This window comes from Trichoderma ghanense, assembly GCF_004382785.1.
Source record: "Trichoderma ghanense strain CCMA-1212 chromosome Unknown scaffold_3, whole genome shotgun sequence".
Classification (NCBI taxonomy): Eukaryota; Fungi; Ascomycota; class Sordariomycetes; order Hypocreales; family Hypocreaceae; genus Trichoderma; species Trichoderma ghanense.
The window spans coordinates 804,514-823,631 of record NW_027395666.1 but is presented as its reverse complement, the minus strand read 5'-3'; the positions used below and the strand labels follow the sequence as shown (position 1 = coordinate 823,631).

At 54.7% G+C, this 19,118-nt stretch overlaps 5 protein-coding genes across 5 annotated transcripts in view; 3 read left to right on the top strand and 2 right to left on the bottom strand.

The window, feature by feature from the left end:
* Positions 1-816: 816 nt before the first annotated feature.
* CCMA1212_003582 (uncharacterized protein) lies at positions 817-1,213 on the top strand (the record flags this gene model as incomplete). The annotated part of the gene is made up of 4 exons (XM_073700923.1): positions 817-823; positions 848-980; positions 1,048-1,096; positions 1,157-1,213. The coding sequence occupies 4 exons, from the start codon at positions 817-819 to the stop codon at positions 1,211-1,213; spliced, it is 246 nt and encodes an 81-aa protein (XP_073560591.1).
* An 856-nt stretch (positions 1,214-2,069) lies between these two features.
* Positions 2,070-8,624, top strand: CCMA1212_003581 (E3 ubiquitin-protein ligase ubr1; the record flags this gene model as incomplete). The annotated part of the gene is made up of 1 exon (XM_073700922.1): positions 2,070-8,624. One exon carries the CDS (start codon positions 2,070-2,072, stop codon positions 8,622-8,624), a length of 6,555 nt encoding a protein of 2,184 aa, XP_073560590.1.
* Positions 8,625-9,445: 821 nt separating this feature from the next.
* CCMA1212_003580 (Chromatin structure-remodeling complex subunit rsc7) lies at positions 9,446-11,348 on the top strand (the record flags this gene model as incomplete). The annotated part of the gene is made up of 3 exons (XM_073700921.1): positions 9,446-9,500; positions 9,751-10,810; positions 10,871-11,348. The coding sequence occupies 3 exons, from the start codon at positions 9,446-9,448 to the stop codon at positions 11,346-11,348; spliced, it is 1,593 nt and encodes a 530-aa protein (XP_073560317.1).
* A 1,893-nt stretch (positions 11,349-13,241) lies between these two features.
* On the bottom strand, positions 13,242-14,566 carry CCMA1212_003579 (uncharacterized protein; the record flags this gene model as incomplete). Its single annotated transcript, XM_073700920.1, has 6 exons — positions 13,242-13,376; positions 13,438-13,482; positions 13,546-13,559; positions 13,636-14,049; positions 14,138-14,178; positions 14,262-14,566. The coding sequence occupies 6 exons, from the start codon at positions 14,564-14,566 to the stop codon at positions 13,242-13,244; spliced, it is 954 nt and encodes a 317-aa protein (XP_073560679.1).
* Positions 14,567-18,182: 3,616 nt separating this feature from the next.
* The window catches only part of CCMA1212_003578 (uncharacterized protein), a gene marked incomplete at its 3' end in the record, with an annotated part of 1,217 nt that continues 281 nt past the window's right edge, over positions 18,183-19,118 (bottom strand). The window contains exons 2-3 of the mRNA XM_073700919.1: positions 18,988-19,087; positions 18,183-18,931 (exon numbers count right to left, since the gene is read on the bottom strand). Of these exons, the coding sequence (XP_073560334.1) occupies positions 18,183-18,931; positions 18,988-19,087 (849 nt within the window). The remainder of the gene's footprint in view (positions 18,932-18,987; positions 19,088-19,118) is intronic.

Genomic DNA, 19,118 nt, shown 5'->3' with positions numbered 1-19,118 from the left:
GACATCTAGTATTACTTCTCTTGCTTGAACGGATATATGGTTAAGGTACAGTATAATGAAATCTACAAGAAACAACAATAAAAAAATTCACTTGATCACATGCGCACAAGCCAAAGGACTCCTCTCATCCAAACGAACCAACATCAAAGGGGCCCTGTGTGAGAATCCAGCTCTTCTGGATTTTGAAAGAGGCATGCAAAGCAGTAAGTGATAATAAGTAATAGCAATTGCGTCGTAGCATCTATCTATGTCTTGACTTAGTCAACGGCGGGGGGGTCAGCAACCGTATACGAAAGAGAAGAAGCACTTCTGCGCATCGTCTGGACACGGCCGGTGAGAGATCCGGATTTACAGCCGGTATTGCTCGTGGCTGCACCAGACAACAGAATCCTGTCGTAGCCTGATGAGGCAGCAATCCAACTGCGCTCTGCATCACTCCTTTGCACAAGATAGAGTAGTCCAGGGGGCAGATTCACTCAAAGTTCGAAAGGTGGAATTCCTTGACGGCCGAGGTTGACAGTAAGAGACGGCAAATGGGAGACGGGAGACGCCGGGGAGGAAACTGTGGGGGGGGCATTGCAGACAGCTGCTGGCCAATCAGCGTTGCTTACTTCCTGCTTGCAACTTCGCGCATTTCCCTAGCAGAACTTCTTCTGAGGCCATTCCTAACCTCGAAAAAACCCGCCAAAGGCAGTACCTCGGTCTCTACGCACACTTGACTGCACCCGAAGCTTTCAATTGCTCGTCGCCGCCAACATGGTAAGCATAGATAGGGCCCTGCCTGCTCCGTGACCGCGTCATCGGCTAATCGCGCACATGCGCAGTCTCTCACACAGACCCTCTACAGGCAAGTCGCAGCGACAGCAAACGGACGAGCGAACGTCGAACCGCCATTCTGACATATCACTCTGCAGCACCGTGTTCCGCAAGAACTGGACCATGCTTTCCGCCGTCTTCGGTGCGGGCTTTGCCTGGGAGATGTACGAGAAACCTATACCATCGATATCGAGCACCTGAGCAGGGCGAATTGCTAACCAATTCCAACAGCGGTTTCAACTCCGCCATGGACAAGGTCTGGGACGCCAACAACCGAGGCGTAAGTTTTGAGGCGAACTGAGAGCCAAACCTGTCGGACGAGGGCTAACCAGGAGACCAGCGCCAATGGAAGGACATCCGACACAAGTACGTTGAGGGCGGCGAGGACGAGGAGTAAAGACAGCATGGCAGATCAAGCTCTGGTGACTATGGCTAGAATGGGCGCGGGGTGGGAGTGTTCGGGGAAAATGTACAAAAGCAACGAGAAATAGAACGATTCGCATCCTCCGTTTTTCTTTACCGGCCCATGTCAATGTTCGCCGACACGTCTGTGATCATACCATATTGAGATTGGGCCCCTGCGGCCGGTGCACAAACTCTCGAGTGGCCCCCCACGAGATGAATATCTGCTAATTCTCTCTGGCGCTTTTTGGCCGCACATAAAAACGAAACACATGTGATGAATCTATGCACTTCCGTGGGGTCGTTCCGGCGATGCCTCAGCACCCAACTGACGTCGTCCAGCCGGGGAGGGGCAGCGCAGGCAGGCGGTAAAAAGGCCGGGCTGAAGTGCGCTGAAAAGCAGCCGCTATCACAGCTGACTTGCGGCACTGTTGACGCGGGTGACCTACTCCAGTAGGCAGGTACCTCTGGCCGGGCCCTGTCCGCCACCGCTCGTAGGTACCCCGATAGCAGGACAGTGTGGCTACCGCGATAGGCTACCTTATCTTCTCTGACCTTGAAACCTACTGCAACCAAGAATTGTCAACACTTGATATCATAGCTGCCACTCCTCAGCATACGTGCGCTCCCGACGCCACAGGCACCCTTACGCCCGTCTTATTTAGCCCTCGTCTACTGGAGCAGGGCACTCAAATCCATCCCTCGTCTCTATCAAACTTGCCTATCCTTCTTCATAGCTTTCTTAATACTCCATAGCGGCGCTGACGTTACCTTACCAAAACCCCACCTCCCGCCATCGCCCGACGCCCTCTGCCAGTTGCACAGCGTCGCTGCATCATGAGCTCATGAGAATGGAGAACTCTTTGTCTACTCAAGAGCAGCAGCTCTGTCAGCTACTGGCAGACCTACCCGCACGATTTGCCCATCGGTACACGGAGGAAGCTGCCCGAGAGCTCCTAACCAGCCTTTTCTGGTCCTTGGCCGGCGGCAACCATGAGTACATGCGACTTCTCTTCCCCGAGGGTAGGCCGTCTGACAGCCTGAAGCTGAGCGATGCTCAAGGCGCCGTGGAAGGTGCCGAATACACAGAGGCAGCTCGAGGGAAGCGGTGCGGCCACATCTTCAAGCCAGGCGAGGCATCCTACATGTGCAGGACCTGCGGGACGGACGAGACGTGCTGCCTCTGTAGCCGATGCTTCGATGCTACGGACCATACAGGGCACATGGTCAGAATCCAGCTCTCGGTGGGGAACAGCGGCTGCTGCGATTGCGGAGATGACGAAGCCTGGAGGACGCCGTTGTATTGCACCATCCACTCCCATGTGGCCTCTGGTTCTCATACAGACATGCCCCGAATTCCCGAGTCGCTTCCCGAAGATCTTGTGAACAGTATACAGATGACGATCAGCAGAGCGTTCGACTACATGTGCGACGTGATATCTTGTTCGCCCGAACAGCTACGCCAGGAAAAAACAAAGGAAACGATTCTGAAGGATGAAGAAGTATCTCGTCTCAAGTCAGAATACTACGGCTCCAATAGTCAAGCCTGCTCAGAGTTTGCACTGGTGTTATGGAACGACGAGAAGCATACTGTTGACGAAGTTCGGGACCAGGTTGCCAGAGCTTGCAGAAAGTCTAGACGGCAAGCCAACAAGGATGCCTGGGAAACCGACGCAGTTGGACGAAGCCTCTTGATCTTTCTGGACGACATTGACAAACTGCTGCAAATGGCAAAGATATTGGAGGCAATCAGAGTCACCGTCACCATTCGATCGGCGAGAGACACCTTTCGAGAACAGATGTGCGGCACTCTGATTGAGTGGCTGAGTGATATTTCTGGCTGCTCGGTTGGTCATGACAACCACATCCTCCGACGAACCATCTGCCAGGAGCTCATGAAGCCATGGAGGCAAGGGAGCGCCGCGGCTCATACCATGGGCCTTATCGACGACGAGGAGGCAGACGATCAACGCCTGGAGACAAGAGCCAGAATGCACCAGGTCAACGCCCGGTTCATCCGCGCCTTGCAAGTTGCAGCTGGGGCTCCAGGCTTGACCTTTGAGATTGTTGATGAAGGCGATGCCGATGACGATGACGACGACGATGACGCGGACGCCGACATGGACGAACATGACCTTGATGAGGACGATTTCGACGACGATGATGATCGCTCCGGCTCGGATGATGGCGATGACGATGTCATCATGGTGGACGCACAGGGTGAAATGACTGAACTGGACTTGACGGAACGGCCAAACGATGCCTTGGAAGACGAGGAAGCGACCATGGCTGGATATCCGCCCCCACCTCCGCCTCCGCCTGTTCGTGCTCAAGCACCTGCTCCCGAGCAGGAGCAGGGGGAGCCCTCGCAGGCTGCTCGGCAGCGCGAAGGTACACCGTCCGATTCAGACATGCAAGAACCTCTCATTTCTCAAAGCATCTACACAAAGGCGAATATCAAGATACCCAAGACACCTGGCAAGACGGAAAAGGTGTTGCCCAACCCGGGCCTCTACTGGCTGGAGACTCCAGCCGCGTACACGCAACCTGGAAACGTCCCGCCGGCAGAAGACGTTTTCCAGCGTGTTCGCTTAGACTGGCTGTTGCTTTTCGATTTGCGAATGTGGAAGAGGGCGAGGAACGATCTCCGCGCCCTCTACATATCTACGGTAGTCCAGATTCCCGAGTTCAAGCGCATTGTAGCCCTTCGATTCGCTAGTCTGTACACCGTCCTGGCCCAGCTCTATCTTGTCGGCGACAGAGAGCCAGATCACTCCGTCATCAATCTCTCTCTGCAAATGCTCACGACACCATCCATCACTGCTGAGGTGATAGAGCGAGGGAATTTCCTGACCAACTTACTGGCGATCCTGTACACGTTCCTGACGACCAGGCAGGTCGGCCACCCGTGGGATATCTCCCCGTCAGCGGTTCTCGCTTTTGACAGTGGGTCGGTTACCAACCGCCGCATGTATCATTTCTACCAAGACCTGAAGTACCTCCTCAGTTCTCAGCATGTTCAGGAACGAATCAGGCGTGAGCCGAGGTATCTCATGCAATTTCTGGACTTGGTGAAACTTCACCAGGGTATTGGGCCCAATGTTCGCGCAGTGGTCGAGCACGTCGAATATGAAGCCGACTCCTGGATCACGGCTTCCCTAGTCACCAGACAGATCAACTTGCAGGCAAGGAACCTGACTGAAGCGTTTCGCAACTGTTCTCCCGACGAGATGCGCCACCTTATGCGTGCCATCCGAATCGCCGCCAAAGCTGCCATTTTCAACTCGGTTGGTGCGGACCGTCTGCGATTCAAACAAGCAGAGATCAAGGACGAAGTCAAGTTCAAGACGATAAGCGACCTGGAGTTTGATGCTGGGGACAAATTGTACCAAGTCGTCAAGTTCGTCGTCGAAAAGGAAGCCATCAGCTTCCACCATGGGCTACACTATACCCTGTCCTGGCTGATTGAGTGCGGAAGGTCCCTTCCGGCGTCAAAGATGCGCGCTCTCCTGAGCTTCACTAGGCATGAGCTCAAGTCAAAGCCAAGGCTCATGACAGTCGGGCCTTCACAGGTTCCCAAGGCGGACTATAGTCCCGAGGATTACATGATGGCCCTCTTCGACTACCCGCTTCGAGTCTGTGCCTGGCTAGCGCAGATCAAGGCCAACATGTGGGTTCGGAACGGAATCAGTCTTCGCCATCAAGCCAGCACCTATCGTGGCGTTGGGCAGAGAGACGTCTCCCATCATCGAGACATTTTCCTTTTGCAAACGGCAATGGTGGTCTGTGACCCCTCTCGAGTCCTGGCCTCCATTATCGACCGATTCGGGATGGAGAATTGGGTAAAGGGCATTTTTGAGGTTTTGTCAGAAGCTCAGGACGACATCCAGCACCTCGACGTTGTTGAGGACATGATTCACCTCCTCATTGTCCTCCTGAGCGACCGAACATGCCTCATCGCCCCCGAAGATGAGCCAAACTCTCGCCTATTGGCTATGCGCCGAGATATCATACATGTTTTGTGCCTCAAGCCGATGTCGTTCAACGAGATCTCCTTGAAGCTTCCCGAAAAGTATCAGGAGTCAGAGGAGTTCCACCAAGTGCTCGACGAGATGGCCACATTCAAGCCACCAGAGGGCGTGTCCGACGTCGGTACCTTTGAACTCCGCCAAGAGTTCATCGAAGAGATTGATCCCTACATTGCCCACTATAACAAGAATCAACGCGAGGAGTCCGAGTTGGCCTATCGTAAAAAGATGGCCAAGAAGACGGGCAAGCCTTTGGAAGAGATTGTCTTTGAGCCTAAGCTTCGACCGATCCCGTCCGGGCTATTCCAGCATCTCGCAGACTTCACCAGCACCGGCGTCTTTGCGCAGGTTGTCTACTACTCATTGCTCTATGCACTCAGCGCGCAAAAGTTTACACCGCTCGTGCCCATCACCCGGGTCGAGACCTTTCTGCAGGTTGTCCTTCACCTCGTTCTCCTTGCCACCTTGGAAGATAAGAGCACTGAAAATGATGGCCCGGGAAAGGCTTCGAAGTCCTTTGTCCACACCGCAGTCACACGGGTGGCTCGGAGCAATTTCATGCCCGACGCAAGTAACGCGAGGACCATTGTTTCGCTCTTGAATATGCTTTCCACCCGCGATGAATTCAAAGCAGTGCATCCCAAAATAGCCCTCATCCTCAAGCGTCTTAAGCAGAAACGGCCAGGGGCATTCAACGCGGAATTCTTGAAGCTTGGTTTGCCTGTAGATCGCATCAACACTGCGTCGCCAGCAAATGCATCAGTCGATGAGGAACGCGAAAGAAGGAAGCAAGCGGCGATGAGTCGCCAGGCCAAAGTCATGGCGCAATTCCAGCAGCAGCAAAAGAGCTTTTTGGAGAACCAGGGCGCCATTGACTGGGGCTCGGACCTTGATGAGGATGAAGGGTCCGTGGACCACGCCGAAGACCGCAAGCACAACTGGAAGTACCCGACCGGGACCTGTATCTTGTGCCAGGAGGAGGCTGATGATCGGCGTCTGTACGGCACGTTTGCCCTCTTGAACGAGAGCCTCATCCTTCGTCAAACAGACTTTCAAGATCCCGATCTCGTTCGGGAAGCTTCGCAAACCCCATGCAATCTCGACAGGTCGGCCGAGGACATTCGCCCCTTTGGCATCGCTCAAGAAAACAGAAAGATGGTCGAGAAGCTGAATTCCAAGGGAGAGGTATTCCTGGCTGAAAGGCAGACCATCGGCAGGGGATTCAAGGCATCGCTTTCTCGAGCGGGACCCGTGGCGAGCAGCTGTGGGCACATGATGCACTACCGTTGCTTTGAGCAGTACTACGAGGCCACCAATCGGCGTCACACCCATCAAATCGCGCGGCATCATCCAGAGAATATCCTTCGAAACGAGTTCGTATGCCCTCTTTGCAAAGCCCTCGGCAATACCTTTATTCCCATCGTGTGGAAGGGGCTGGAGGAGTCGTATCCAGGCAATCTACAGGTAGAGGAAAGCTTTGAGGATTTCCTTGACAAGCAAATGTCGTCCTACCCGTTTGGCGGTAGCAAGGCTCGTGAGGTGGATGATTCAAGGCTGCCCGACATCTACACGCCAAGCCTCCCTGGCAGCCTACTGCAAACAATGACGCCAGCGAAGCCTCGCCCCCTGGATTCGATCTGGGGCAAGGAGGATCCGGAGCCGCGATCATCAGTGCCGCTGGGACCCTCGGGCAGCTCTTCGAACTCTGCCGCTGCTGAGACTTCGGAAGCGGGAGCCAACCAGGCGTCTAGCGCCGGCAGCAGTCAGCCCTTGTCAGAACTTCTGGCCGCCTACCATCGACTGAGGGATACGATGGTTCTCAACAAGCTTGACACGCGGTATCCTGTGAACAAGCTTCGAGCAGGAGATGAGCTCCACGGAAGCGATACACTGGTTCAAGTGGTTGGATACACGATCTCTGCAGTGGAGATACAGCAGCGTGGAGTCGAAGCTCAGCCGGGGATGACGCTGATTGAGAAGATTCCGGAGCAAGTCATAGCTCATTTGCGAATCATGGCGGAAACCACCTCGGCATATATCAAGATTGGGGGCATGCGCCCGCACCCGGGAAGCTTGATAGAGACCGAATTCATTGCGGACGCAGAGCAACAGCACGGTCAACTCTTCATGGCGCAGCACTTCGGAGCAGAGGTTGGCGATGCGCGTCGGCGACTGTACAGCTACCCACCTTTGCTGTCGCTGGACCCCTTCCTCTTCTTGGTAGAATGCAGCTATGCTCTGGTGCCGGCCCGAAACGTCGACATCATGCACGTTGTCCGGCTATGCTACCTGGCGGAGATTGTCAAGGTTGTCTTCCACATGGGCCGCAACATGCCTGTGGGCTTGTGGCTTGGCACGCTGGCAAACCGCCAGACCCAGGACCTGGCCATGAACAACTTTGCCGACTTCGCCCTGGCCCTCAGCAAGCTCAGCCTGGAATTCCAAGCAATGCTGAGCAGCGCCAACCCGCCGGACATGGGAGAAAACCGAGGCTTCCAGCAGCCGGGAGTCGACACCTTGGAAGGATGGTACTCGTTTGTGAAGAAGTACGCGACGACATTCCTGCGAAAGTGCACCATCTTCCTCCACGTCAAGTACGGCGTGGACTTCAACAGCCACGTCTCAGCCGACAGCGGCGCCGATGAGCTGGACCGCCTCACCGAGGCTCTGCGGCTACCTTCGTTTGATGAATTGTGCGCCGTCATGACGGCTGATTCGATGGCTTGCGGATGGCCCAATGCGACGCCCGGCCTGGTGACAGGCTGGGTCAAGCATCAGGTGCTCTGGACTAAAGGCTCGCCCACCCTGGTTCCCTCTGCCATGGTCAGCCATCCCGGCATCTTCGAGCTCATTGGTCTTCCGCGAACATTCGACACCTTGATTGAAGAATCAACGAGGAGGAAGTGCCCTACCACGGGCAAAGACCTCACAGACCCCATCATCTGCCTCTTCTGCGGAGAGATGCTCTGCAGCCAGAGCACATGCTGTCAGAGAATGGACACTGACGGCACCAAGATTGGCGGTGCCCAGCAACACATGCGAAGGTACAGTTATCCCTTGTCTTGTCTGTGCAAGGAATGTTCTGTGACTGATTCTTTTCATCGTTTTAGGTGCCAGAGGAACATTGGAGTGTTCCTGAATGTGCGCAAGTGCTCCACTGTCTATCTCTACCACAGGTCCGGGTCCTTCACGCCGGCGCCATACATTGACAAGTACGGCGAGACGGACCAGCAGCTGCGTCACGGGCGACAACTGTTCTTGAACCAAAAGCGATACGACTCGATGATCAGGAGCACTGTGCTCAAGCATGGAGTTCCGAGTCTCATCAGTCGAAAGCTGGAGGCGGAAATCAACAATGGAGGATGGGACACTTTGTGAGGCGTTTCTGGACACTCGGAGGCCGAAAGAGAAGGGGAGTTGCTGGGGCTTGAAAAGAGTGTTACTGCTTCGACAGATTCGAGGCGAGACTCGGGGTGGCATTTCTCGGCGTACGGAGGTGGAATTGGCCGTTTGAGGTGATTTTGTAGGAGTTTATAGAAGGGAACCTTTCCGTCTGCCGTGTAGGAGCCATTACCTTGGGCAGGGGCATGATTGCAAGGACTAACAAGACAAGCTGCTTTTTCGGGTTGCAGGATATTGGGTTCATGGGCCTTGACGTTTACGGATGTGCTTTCAAACACAATGAGTTCTCATAACGAACCCGGTGCACAAGTTGATGTACTACTTTGTCTAGGTGTGGCCTCGTACATGTGTCGGTCTGTGATGCTCTGCAGGAAGCACTCAGCTGTGGTTATGAAGTCTGATACAGGACAGTGTGTGTAAATACAGTATAAGGTCGGCTGTGTACTGTAATTATGTCATTTGCGCAGCCAATCGGATCGCTTACTGCAACAGCTACCAAGCAACGAACGCGCGCCGCGAAAAAAAAGAACCAATCGCAAGGGAAGGGCAAACGAAAGGCGGCGGCGGTTGGTTCGACCACTTTGGCGATCTTCCTCTTCCGACCTCAGCTCGTGATATCCCATTTCCCAACGTCGACCTCCTCCCGTTCTGCTGCGCGACTGTTGCCGCGCGCTACGTCAGAGCGATTTAACCTTGCCTCACATTGACTTTTGTTTTACGGATACGGAAAAAGACCGGAAAAGAACGAGCTTGTTTGGGGGAGTGCTGCTTTGCTTTGGTTGAAGGGAAGCGACGATATGCCTAGTCGGAGGTCGGGTCGCGCGGCGGCCAAAAAGGCTGCTGCTGCTCTTGGTACGTTTATTTCTATCCAACGGCTCTGGACACTGGGCTCTTCCTGCCGTTGCATGTGTCTGCGCGGGAGGGAAGGAATTTGGCTGCGCTGCTTCCACCATGGTCTACCTTGGCAATCGCATTCTGAGCTTCTTCCCACCATCACTCATAGAACGAACCCCCCCCCCAACCGGCTATTTGAACTCGAGGCAGACAGACATCGAGGCAATGGATATCCAACGGAAGCTAACCCGCGATTTCCCGCCTACAGGAAGCACGCCCAAGGGCTATGCCGACATCGAAGACGAGCCCATGCCTGACGTCGACGCGGGCGCGGGCGCAAACACTGCCGACGAGAAAGACGAGGATGTCGACGAAGACGAGGCCAGGGAAGAGGAGTCTGGCGATGACGGAGAAGGCGCGGATAACGATGGTGGTGGCGGTGACGGCGAGGAGGAAGAAGAGCACGAGGAATCAGAGGCTTCGGTCAAGGAGCCGACGCCGCCTCCGCAACCCGTGATCCGCCGGAAGCGCCTGGGACGCCCTCCCAAGAACCGGCCGCCGGACTGGGACAACATGGTGACCATCACCAAGGAGGAAGCCGACACGCCGCGCCGGAGAGGTCGCGGAGGCTGGAGGGGGCGAGGCGGTCGCAAGGGAGGGCCCGCGGCGCCCAAGATGGAGCAGGTGATTGACGCCGAGGGAACCGTTGCCGACATTGTCGACGACGAATGCGTGCTCCCCGAGGATCCCGAAGGCGAGACCAAGGTGGACAAGCTGGGCAACCTGAAAGGCGGGCGCGAATACCGCTGCCGGACGTTCAAGGTGCTGGGCCGCGGCAATCGACTCTACATGCTGTCGACGGAGCCGGCGCGATGTGTCGGCTTCAGGGACAGCTACCTCTTCTTCACGAAGCACCGCAAGCTGTACAAGATCATTGTGGACGACGAGGAGAAGCGCGACATGATTGAGCGAGACATCATCCCCCACTCGTACAAGGGCCGGTCAATAGGAATCGTCACGGCCCGGTCCGTGTTCCGGGAGTTTGGGGCCAGGATCGTCGTGGGCGGCAAGCGCATCATTGACGACTACGCCGTAGCTCAGGCTCGCGCGGAGGGCGCGGTCGAGGGAGAGCTGGCCGACCCGGAGGATCGCTACGTGGTGGGGGAGCCGTACAACAAGAACCAGTACGTTGCGTGGCACGGCGCCAGCTCAGTATATCACACGAATGCCCCTTCATTGCCGGTGCCCACTGGCAAGGTCGAGTCGAAGAAGCGCAAGGTCAACGTCAACGACACCAACTGGATGCTGGAGCATGCGCGAGAGGCCAGGTATGTGAAGATGATTTTGAGGCTCTCTCCACAGAAACAAAAGGCTGACTCTGCCGGCAGTGCTTTCAACGCGGGCATCAATGCCATTAGGAAGCTGAACAACGCCGGCGTCTACGACATTCACACAAACACCATGCAGTATCCGGCCGCCATGCAGCCGACGATGGCGCGCATCGAGCAAGTGGCGCCACAAGACGAAGAGGCCACCAGAGGCGATGCCAGGTTCCCGCCGGTCCCTCTCAAGATGGCCAGGAACTTTTGCGTCATGGACACGTACTTTGAGACGCCAGCAGCAGGCGGAGCGCTGTCGGCAAGCAAGAGGTCGGATCCGGCAGACTTTGTCGCACAGTTCAACGGGCTGAGCGCCGTGTCGGACGAGATTAAGGATCTGCTGCCTCCGGAATGCCGCGAGGCCTTTGACAAGGCGCTGCAGAGAGAGGAGGACTGGAGATCACGCTGGGGCCCCGAGGCAACACACATGTCGCGGAGGGATCCCGTCATTGACAAGGCCATTGTCCCGTACAATATGACGGGATAGAGGCCTAGATCCCCAGGAGGTGCTGAATCATGTGCTTGGGGCTCTTCTTTTTCGGGGAAATCACTCTGTTTTTACTTGTTTTCTTCGTCTTACTGCTTATTCAGGACGAATGGATGGCCGGGTCCAAAGAAGGCGTTGGGAGTACCGAGAGGCTGGTTAGGAGAGGATTATGTGTCTCACGTAGCTGGGGTTGATGTGAGACTGCTCGCTTCGAAGTAGCCTTAATACGATTGATGATCTTTGCGTGGTTTGGTTTCACTCGATATAGGGGCAGAAGCATCATGAGGTCAAGGATGAATGATTGGCGCCGGGACGAGGTTCGAGGGCTTCGGTCAGCCAGCCACCAGCAACAATGATATCTCACGAATGAGACGGTGCGGGGCCTTGCGGGTTTGCCTTGCCTCGCCCAACCTCGCCTCGCATCCACGTCTGCGTCGGCGTCTGCATAAGAGCATTCGAGTGGCTGAGTGTGGCATGTGACATGAGCAAGGGCGATTGGCTGATTGGTGAGAGGCGATGCGAATGCAGTTCGTCATGTGAATGGGCGGATGATTGGGTGTGACGGCTTTTGAGGCCTCTTTGGTTTGTGTGTAGGGTTGCGGATTGGATGGATTGCTTTGCAAGGCATGAGGATGGAGAGAGGGAGGAGTACTTTGTGTCTGTAAGGAGGTATGTGTTTAAGATGCGGTGATGGGGAGCGTGTTGGTGTAGGATTGTTATGCAAGGCAGATTGGCGGGCTGTTCCTAACAGGCTCATCCTGTAATATGTAACAGAAAGGTACTAGGGGGGTATTGGAAACCAGATTCGAAGCTTCTCCTCGTAGGATTGGTTGTTTTGCATTCACACCTCTTTTTCTCTTCTCTTCCGTCTTAGCTTGCCGATTTCCGTCTCGTTTCTCTTTCCCCCTCCCCCGCAAAAGAAGGCATGCATGCATCCATAGCCACGCGTGAGTTTGTTTCTTTTGTTTCCCTTGTGCGGGATTAATTTACGTCTTACGATACATGATGTTCCTTTACTTCCATTCGCCTAGAGGAAAGCTGCGGAGAGGGGAACCTGGACCCTTGTTCTCTTGCCAGTTGACTTGCTTCTTTACTATGAATCGTTGAAACATGGTCTAGAAAAGAAAAGGGTAATAGCTGGGAAAGAAGAGAGGGCTTGTTGGAAGAATGCGTAGACTTTTGAGCCCAGCGGCAAAAATGGCTGTGAGAGATGCCCATGGTTGGTGCAGATGGATGCGCTACCCTACCTACCCTACTAGACAACCAAGGGCAGCTAAGAAGTTCTGGTAGATACAGTAAGGATTTCTGTTTCCATGGGTGAGCATGACAACTGTCTGGACTACTAAGAGAAGAACAAGAAGAAGAAGAAGAAGAAATGGAAAGGAAAAAAGAGAAACGAGTCACGGTGATTGAGGCGAATGTGGGAAGGCGATGAAGTGGGCATTTAGATGACATCAATGAGGGCTGATGTTGATGGTGATGGTGATGTGAGAAGGGTGAGGGCGTCAAACAAAGAGCAGCAGCTAAAGATTGCTACATGTCCTTTTGAGATGTATATCTTCAATTCCCCCTATCCAAGTAGCCAAAAAAAATTCCATCAAATACAAGACAGCATCTACCATCTTTGTATATAGTATATAGCAGGGGTAAATAAAGAAGAGAAAATGTGTGATAGCTGATTCTATCCCGCAACGCCATACACCGAAACCCATGCGTAGTTCCCCCCCAATATCTATTCTGCCCAACTCTCCTCATGTGTTGTTTGATATATTTCTCGATGGTGAAGATTTCAAACCAGGTTGCTCTGCTCGAAACGAAATGAGGCGGAATATAAAAGGGAAACACCCCTTTCAAGCGGCATGACACCACCTCTAGGCATCTCCTCGTCCCCCATCATCTACACCGACCAAGTCGCTCCTCGTCATCATCTACCAACTCGTACGCCGGTCGAAACTCATCATCGCTGCCTTCTTTCTTCAGCTTCGGGTTCGGCACCGTATCTTTTCTCCCCCCTAGGCTCGTGTACCCCTTTTACCCGCTCGTCAGCTCCATCATTCTCACTCTCAATGGCACATGCATCCGTGCATACCTTGTCATATAAGGGGCAGTAAGGAACCTCCAAATGTCGAGTAAACTATATCATTACGTCAGTTTCACCAAAACCATAGCATCCTGCTCCAAGAGACGCAAGACTCACAGCCCAAATCTCCGCTAATCACCACAACCCGATTAGCACAAAGTCACACAAACCCAAGAAGAAGAACATCAGAGAGCTGCCATGACTCACTATAATGCCAGTCAATCACCGGGTGTATTCGCATAAAGTCGGGCCACCCCTCGTCCGTCGGATCGAAATGCTTCAGCCTCTCGCCGTGCGGATCCGTCCGCCGCGTCCCCACGAAAATGGCCCGCACGCTCGGGTTCTGCGCCTTGAACACCTCCAGGCCCTTCTTCATCGGCAGCATGAAGCGGCTGACGTCCAGGTGGTAGTCGGCGCTGCTCGCCTCGACGAACTCGTCCACTTCGGCAAAGGGATCCGTGGACACTATGTAGACGGCGCGCAGCTTCTCCGGGAACGGCGGCAGATGGGAGGAGGGCGAGGAGGATGACGGTCCGTTGGGAGCGGTTGCGCCGTGGGAGGCTTTCGGGGGCGAGTATCGACGGGCGAAGCATGCGAGCAGCACGATGAGCATAACGAGGCCTGTTGTTTTGCAAACGAATTAGCAATGTCCCCCCTCCAAAGCCCAAAGGCACAAAAAGCCTTGCTCGGATCCGAGGGTCTAACGCACAATCTTTGCCGCCGTTGTATGATATAGACATCTCCTCCGGCCTGTTGCATCTCAAGTCAGCTAAAACGTCCCCCCCTCACAAGAGCGAATCTCGCGGATGAAATAAAAAAAACACAAAACGCACCGGTATCTTTCGAGCGCCTCCTCCACGACACGCACCGAGACGCGCGCCTGCTCCTGCGCCCTCCGCAGCAGCGCCGTCGCCGGCTCCTCGGCCAGGAAGGCGTCCACCTTGTCCCTCATGGCGACGCACGCATCGTACAGCGAGCCGTAGGCCGGGCCGGGCTTGGGCTTGTGGCTGTGATTGAGGATGTGATTGCGAATTTGGTGCTTGTTGCTCTCGGTCGAGAGGCCGTTGACGCTGGCCATGACGGCGATGGAGGGGACGGGGACTGCGTGCATGCGAGGCTCGTCGACGGATATCGTCATTGTTGGGCGGAGGTTTGGCGGGTTCGATTATGAGGGCGGCAGGCGGGATACGGGCATGCTGCGAATGATAGAAAAAAGAGACTGGATGACAGGAGGAAGAGATGGAAACAATGGTTGCGCGGGCTGCTCGGCTCTGTTGTTCTATCTATCTGGTTGAGTTGATCCAAGTGTCTGTTGCGAGCTAACGGAGCCGCAATTCGCATGTCAGCTTAGGTGCACCGGCCGAATTTGGCCCATTTCGCGACCCCTCAGAAAGGCTTACAGCGCCGGCAAAAACCCGACCTTGACCGGCCGCCGCTACGAGATTGGGCGGAATATTCTATTACTGCTTCTATTCCATTTGCCGGCGTTCTCTTTCATCGAGCACTGTTTTTCTTGTCTGTTTTGATAGAGAGGGCTCTTTGAGCATGATGGATGCCGTGAGCGAGCGTGTATGATGAATACGAGGGATTCGGGCCAGGATCCTCACGTCCGGTTACATTCCTACTCAATCCTTCATCCTTCGAACAAATCGGACGCACGCACGGATTCTACGAGAATAACAACCTCACCATCAACGTCAGTCTCCATCCGCCAACCAGGGCACCCGGACGTAGCCTCCTCTCCTCCGCTCAATCACGTTGCGGTGCACTGGCGCCACGGAGCAAACCCCAAGCGCAGGCTGCCGCAGGCATCTCGAACATGAACAGGCCCGGAGAAGCTCGTCGTCGCCAACGACAGAGACACAGCATCGGTCAGTGTACAATGCAAGTATACCCTGCGAAGGACAAGCGTCCCTGCTCTTCTAGAATGCTCTCCGGTTTGGGCCCAACAGCGAACGAGGCAACCGGGTAGGTGTCAATGGCCTTGCAACGCCATACAGCGATGCTGGATCCCTCCGGGCACACATGCTTGGGCTGGATTGGGACAGAATGAGCTTGGCCAGAATATAATCTCAGCTTCGGTCTCGGACTTCTTCAACTTCGACGTTTGGACCCATTTCGCCTGTTTGTAGTTTCCGCGACGTCTCTTCGCTTCTGTCACTGTATAAGGAGAGATGCTCCTCTTGTCGTCGTCGACACAGACTATGCGTCAGCTTATTCCAAGGACACACCGTTCGCCTCTGGCAAGGCTTCCCAAAAGGGTGTCCGCCCTCTTATACTTGGCAGACTGCATCTTCGCAACGTAAACACCAACAGCGAGGCATCGCCCGGCACAAGAGCCCGGCCACAGAACGTGGGGCACCACCACACAGATTCAACCTAAAGTCCACCAGTTTCGCCCATTTCATGTCATACTCACCCTCTCAGACACGTACTTTTCTCGTCTTTGTGTGAGGAATCGTGCTCCGTAGTGGTCACAATAGGCACCTCCAGAGCAACCAAAGAGCAGCGACTTCCAAACCTCCTCAGCTGGCGTCATTCTGCATCCGCGCTTAGCAGTTGTCTCTTTGCACCGCGACTGGCTGCAAGTTCTCATTCTTCGCATGTCCTTTTCCATCTCACTTTTCACATTCTCGGGTTCCCCCTCCTTCCCCTCTTATTTACGGTATGAACAGGCACCAGCCTAATAGGGTCACCGCGTTCCTGGGCAGTCGAGAGGAGCGAAGCCAAACAAAACCCCGTACAAGAAATCAACTAATGCAGTCGTGCGGTTTCCCTGTGATAAGACCTGCAGTGACTCGCATATCTCTCTTCCAAGAGCACAGCAGGGGTCAGGGAGCAGAAGGAGGAAAAAAAATAAGAAAAAGAAAGAGAAAAGTGATAAAACCCACACACACCAGAAGAGAAAAAAAAAAAAGGCTCCCCCGGCTTGAGCCTGTCGATAGATTCATGCAGCCAGTGCTTCATCGTGAGAAATCACGCAGCCCCTCTTTCGTTTCCCCCCACGCTGACGAGGGGAAGCCTGCCGCATCTTCGTTCCTTTCTTTTTCTTTCCCCCTCTCCAGATGCATGTTTCATCAGAGCTCGTACAGGACGAGATCGGGGTAGCCAAGAGCCGAGGCTCCCTTGCTTCCTTTCGGGCCTGATCTCGGGTATGCTTTGCTGGGTCTCAGTTGGTGCTGCTGCTCTTATTATGTCACAGACATCGTCGCTCCTGTCAATCTCTTTCGCCTCTTCTTCGATTTCCTTCCTTCCAGCCAAGACATGATTGTCGTCCTATGACACTCTCGCAGTGAGCAAGATGATCCAGTGCTGCCAAGGCATAATATTCAGTCATACCTGAAATAGTACAGGACATTCTCTCGTAAGCGTTCGAGCCAGGCATCAACCAGCTGCTTTACCCGCTTGATTGGTTACCGCTCCCCCTCACCTTCACCAGGCACGCCGGGCATTGTGCGCGTCACTGCAAAGTGTCCATCTCCGGAACCCTTGCCTTTCACCCCCGGTCCCCACAGGGAAAACACGGAAGAAGGCGATGGAAGAAGGCAAAAAAGAACAAGCTTCGGGTCCCTCCGTGGTTCCACGCTTACACCATCGATCATCCGGGTTCCTTTGGTGAGTTGCGAGGCGACGACGGCCGGTGCGACTTGAACCTGCTTGGACCAGAGATCGGCTCCCTCGGCGGATACCCCCGGAGGCCGGAGGAGGTGGGGAGATGCAACGAAAAGAGGCGTGACCAACTTGCATCCAGACCAAGCCAAGCTCATCTGCATTTCTTGCACCGGAACGGCCAAGGGATGTTGTCTGCCAGCCAGCCAGCCATCACATCGGCATGCCGGGGGGGCGAGCGCTCTTGACCCGTGGGCGCCAATCACAACGCGCATACCATTCACATCAACTCGAGGGGGCCACCAACGTACAACACCACTATTGCTTGTAGGCAACGCCGAAACAGCAAACCGAGGCCGACGAAATCCTCACTCGGAACGCTCGTGTATCCCTGGCCGGTCTAGTTTTTGATCCGACGAACTGGACGGCCTTTCGTCTGCTGTTCAGCTTCAAGACTTCTGCGGTGCTGAGCGTGGCGTTTGCACTTGGCCGTGACTTGGTGTCGATGACTCGTTGGGTGTTGGCGCAGAGCTGACCACACCGTGACCATCACGCCTATGTGTTGCTCTGTGTCCCTGATACTGTGACTCCTTCAATTGCGTGTACGAAGAACACGCTACCTAGACTCTGCCGGCTGACCCAGCAGTGGCGATGGGTGTCGAGATGGATCAGGCACATCCTTGCGCGTCATACTTTGTAGGGGACTTTTCGAACCTGCGTGATAGTACGACAGACAGTATGAAGTACAGTGTTCGGTGCGTTAGATCAGGTGTTGGCCACTCTCATCAGCGATCACCACTCACTCCAGCAGCCTTACATCTCCTCGATTGCAGCTTGATCAACCAGATGCCCGATTGACATAGTCCAGGGTAGTAAACAGGCTTTTTTGGCTTCGCACAGCCGCGCACCGACCAGCTTACCTGCGAGACAGTGATTTAGTTCCCCCGAGTCATCGATACTGTAGCTTCTGGCTGTTCGGGTCGACATTTCTGGCAGGTGATGCTACCGTAAGAATTACGTCGACATGCTTGGCTACACGATAGCATTAGTATTCAGGCAATAACACTCAGTAAGTCACTCTTACAGTAACTTGCACGTCTGCCATCCCGAGTCTATCCGCAAACAGTTCGGACCCATCCAATGGTTCAATGTAGGGCAGGCGTCCATCGAGAACGGAATGGCACTTTATACTGTATGCACGTTGCTGCAAGCGACCCTTGGGATGGCTTTTCCCTCACAGATTCAGCTGTACGTACAAGTCTGCTTGTCCGGCAACATAAGCCACCCGTGAGTGGGAGTGAGCGCTGCGATGGCCGGCCGCGGGCCACCGGACAAGCAAAGTAATAAGCACAGCAAAGTATTTTTGTTGCGAAAAGGATCCTGAAGCTGGGGCTGAGAGCCGGCTGCCATGCGGAATGATCGTCGTCGTCATCGGGATAGGCGTGTGCTCTCCCCTTTGGCGGTGCAACGAGTCCAGGTTGTACTTGTTCCAACGAGCGTGCAAGAGGCTTGCCCTGTAGTATCTGGGGCCAACATACGTGCTGGAGCAAAGGAAAACCAGGTCCTCGGTCGACGAGCCACACAGCCAATGTCCTTGCCAGTCTCGGAGGCAGGTATGCACCTGGTATCAGAATATGTATGAGAGTACATACATACGCGCGCGCACCAGGATCCACCCAGACACATTGGCACGAACTGTCGAAGTAGATTGGGGACCGGCGCGTGATGATATGCAGGTTGATTTCCTGCCCAACCCTCCATTTGGCATGCCAGACTGTTGCATGGCTCGAGGATGGCACAGAAGCAGGTTGGGCAGACGAATATCCTGCACTGACGTGCAATGACCTGCACTTAGCATGGCACCCAATCGCCCTCCGTGAGGCTCGTACTGTATCTAATACCTAGATGCCGTGAGCACCGGCGGGGGAGCATATAACGTTCAGTACTTACATACAAGCGTGAGTACTCTCGTATGCTTGCACACACAGGCGACCACAACAGGTACGAGACGGGCTGTTCTGTACCCAAACCGTCGAGGGGAGACGTGGGACTTGTCACGCCCGGCCCTGAAACAACCCCCC